This window comes from Octodon degus, unplaced genomic scaffold, assembly GCF_000260255.1.
Source record: "Octodon degus isolate 3935 unplaced genomic scaffold, OctDeg1.0 scaffold00004, whole genome shotgun sequence".
NCBI lineage: Eukaryota > Metazoa > Chordata > Mammalia > Rodentia > Octodontidae > Octodon > Octodon degus.
In genome coordinates, this window is record NW_004524580.1 from 25,414,334 (window position 1) to 25,418,069 (window position 3,736).

Below are 3,736 nucleotides of genomic sequence, written 5' to 3' on the forward strand. Positions count from 1 at the left end.
GCAAAAGCAACAGAAATAGGAGGAAATTGATTTTTAAGTTAAAGACATCGTGGTGTGGAAAGGCTCAAATGAGGAAGCAGGGCAGCATGATGAGGTCCAGGGGCTGGAGGAGGGGGCCCTGAAGAGAAGCCGCCCTGTTTAATTACTACTGGTGTAATCCCTCTTGACCTTCGGGAGGCGCCAAGAGTGATGATGTCAGGTGACGTGTGTTTTAAAATCACATTTAGTAGACATCTAATCAGAGCTGCAGATGGGCTTTGGGTTGGAGGCCCTTGGTGAAGACTGAATGAAGGCAGGGCAGAAGACAGATAATAAAGAGTGGCTATGAGATGAAATTCCTGGAAGTGATTTTTCATGATAACAATGGCTTCCAAGAGGCTTTCAAGATCAATGGCTTCCAAGAGGCAGCAAAAATATATTGCTGGATAAAACAAAAGAAATGTAACCAGGGAAGATAAAAATGTATTTTTTTCCCAAAGGGGAGAAAGTGTCTTAGAAATTTCCTCCAAAATGAGTGAGACGTTGCTTTTTCTTTTAAAGCAGGTCTGCTCCTGCGTGCCTGACATTGGTGTAGTCCTGCTTCCATTTGGGCAGTTAGTCTTTCTTCTTGTCTTCTAGATTTGCACAGTGTCAGTTTCTTTTTATCTGTGCTTCATTATTTTCTGGTGACTTTGAAAAACCGCTCTCCAGGACTGATTACGCAATTCCTGCAGCCTTCAGCGAGTATGTTTTGGGTACTTGAGATTGTTCCTACAAGCAGGATGTAAAGTTCTGGATCTGCTCTCAAGATTGCAGGCCGGATCAAATAGCTCAGTGGATTAAAGCACCTGCAAGCAGGCTCAGGGAACAGGCGTTCCATCCCCAGGCCTGCTGTGCTGGTTCCGCCCCTTCAAGGTCACAAGGGCACACTAAGACATGGCAATTGAGACTGGGCGTGTTGGCACGGGCCTAGTAATCCCAGCTCTTGGGAGGCTATAAACAGGCAGATCACTATGTAGTGAGACCCTGAACACCCTGTAGACCCTTCCTTAAAATTCAGAAAAAAGAGTGCAAAGGACTTTTGAGGACCCACATACATCTAATGATGAGCAGTCGAGGAAGCCCCAGGCGTGCAATCTAAGGAGAGTTCAGTAGGAGGGAGAGGCTCCTTCTGGGGGCTGGTGTGGTGAATTTCACGGGGAAGAAGAGACTAAGGAGGGAACTGAGAAGTGGAGAGCCTGTGGGTAGCAGTGTGCAGGAAGAAGTGGGAGGGTGACGGAAGTCCAGGTGGTGTGTTGGGGAGCAGAGTGGAGGGTGAGGGAGCTCACCTGAGGAGGGAAGAAGCTGGTCATTGAGAATAATAGAGCCAACTGCCATGTGACCTTGGAAGGTGGGTTACTCTGTGGCAAAAGGGAATTCTGTGTTTTGGGAACATGATTATATAATTGCAGAATCATTTTTATGCTGCGTTTATACGTTTATGAATAAATGCATGGATGGAAATACTAGCTCCTTCGATTGTCTTTCTTTATTTCATATTCTTGAAACTATTTCTGTTGATACACCACACACACGCACACACACACACACACACACACAGTGAAAATTACTTTGATAAACGTAAAGCTCTATTGCAAAGCTTAACTAATGCAATAGATTTTTCTACAGGAAATTTTGTGTGCACCTCTTTCTACTAGATAAATGGGTGATAGGAACTAATGTATGACTGATCAGGGGGCTATAAATTGCTAGCTACAAAAATTTCATGAATGAGTGCAGACGGGGGCCAAATTATAGTAATTAAGTGGTTTAAATATCAGATCCTTCTTTAGAAATGTATGTTAAAAAAGATAAAGACATTTGGAAACTTAAGAAAGTGATATCTGGAATGACATGAGTATGCGGGTATCTTCTGATGTGTAGGCAGGACATCTACGTTAAAATGAATAATTTGTACTTATGAATATAATAAAAAGAATAATGAGGTATATTCAAGCATTGAATTTTAACTCCTCTGAAACTAGAGTGGTAAAGAAAAGGAGGATAAAATGTAACATTTGGAGAATAATGTCATGTGTGTAATGAATTTTTGAATAAATCAGCCACTGGATTGAGAATTTATAATAATTTCAAAATCTTTGTGTAAGTGAAATTTCTCTATTTTAAAGGAATACTTTAGAAAAACTAGAAACAATCCCCCCTCCTTTCCTAAACAGTCCTGGACTTCCTTGCTTGGAGATTCCTTCTTTTTCTTTGTCTTCCAATATACTGCATGTCTAGGGTCAGAGCTCTGTTGGGGCTTTGTGGGGTTCATTCAGACCTGAAGGCTCTTGCAGGAGAAACCAGGATATTTATTTTTATTTCTTAATTTTATTGAGAAACAGATAGCAATGAGACAGTTTCAAAACTGATTAATAGGACAGTTACATAATTAATACATTCATATTGTTGCATTCATAGTGGTTATTCATAGTACAAGATGCAGACATGATATCCTGTCCAAACACTATTACTACCAATCTTTCTTCTCATTGAATTAAGAGAAAGTAGCCATATATCTATTCTAAATATTTTGTATACACAGATACAAAATGGTCCTTCATTTGTATCCTCTTGTATTGTTTAGTTTGGTCAGAGATGGGTATTCCATTGCCATTCGAATATTGCGGGTGCATGAATTCAGCAAAATAATCCAATATGGTCCAGTAGTCCATCATAGTAGTGGGTTATCCATAGGACTGACCAGGATATTTTTTTAATGAAGAAAGATTTATTGCAGCTCATAATTTGTGGAGGTTTTGGTTCTAGTGAGTGGGCTCCAAGACAGGCTGGTCTCTCAGAGGAGAAACAGTTCATGGCAGGAAGAAGGCAGAGGCCGAAAGGCAGCAAAGAGCTAAGCCAGGATAGTTCTCCCCCTGTCTCCCTGGATGCTTGCCTTCTTTGTCTTCCTCCCACCAGACAGCCTTCCGCTGTTCTGTCTCAGTCAGATGACCCGTGCCAGCCCCCCCGCCCCACCGCCACCATCCCAGCAGTTTAGGGGAAGGGACACCTGTCTTGCTTATCTCTCTCTGGCTCCACTATCTCGTCTCGTTATGCATTTCTTCCATCCTAGCTGCACCAGATTTCTTCCAGTATTAAATTCTCCAGCTTTCAGTTTCTGAGCAGCCATTGAAGGGGAAGGAACTGCGGGTGTGTGTGTGTGTGTGCGCGCGCGCGTGTGTGTGTGTGTGTGCGTGTGTGTGAGTGCACGCGCGGGTGTGTGGACAAGGAGGTGGGGGCAGACGAGTTAAGAGTCCCAACTCCTTGGACTCCATTTGCTATTCTTTTCTTTCTCCCCCATTCCTATCTGGTGGTAGTGGGTGTTTATATTTGCGATTCTTTTCATTCATTTCCAAATTTTCTAAGATTTTCGGCTTGGGGGTAGTGGGAAGAGCAGGAAAGGAGAAAGAAGGAGAGTAGTGGCAGAAGAGCAGGGGGAGGACATGGAGATGAAGAAGAAGATTAACCTAGAGTTAAGAAACAGAGCCCCAGAGGAGGTGACAGAATTGGTTCTCAATAATTGCCTGTGTGTCAATGGGGAAATTGAGGGCCTGAATGACACTTTTAAAGAACTAGAATTTCTGAGTATGGCTAACATGGCTCTACGTTCACTGGCCCAGCTTCCCAGCCTAAATAAACTTCGGAAGTTGGAACTTCCTGACAATGCAATTTCTGGAGGCTTGGAAGTTTTAGCAGAGAAATGCCCAAATCTTACCTA

At 42.8% G+C, this 3,736-nt stretch overlaps 1 protein-coding gene across 1 annotated transcript; it reads left to right on the forward strand.

The window, feature by feature from the left end:
• Window positions 1-3,199: 3,199 nt before the first annotated feature.
• LOC105742402 (acidic leucine-rich nuclear phosphoprotein 32 family member E-like) lies at window positions 3,200-3,734 on the forward strand (the record flags this gene model as incomplete). The annotated part of the gene is made up of 1 exon (XM_012515055.2): window positions 3,200-3,734. A coding segment is annotated over exon 1 (273 nt), but the record flags the coding sequence as incomplete, so codon positions are not given.
• Window positions 3,735-3,736: the final 2 nt, after the last annotated feature.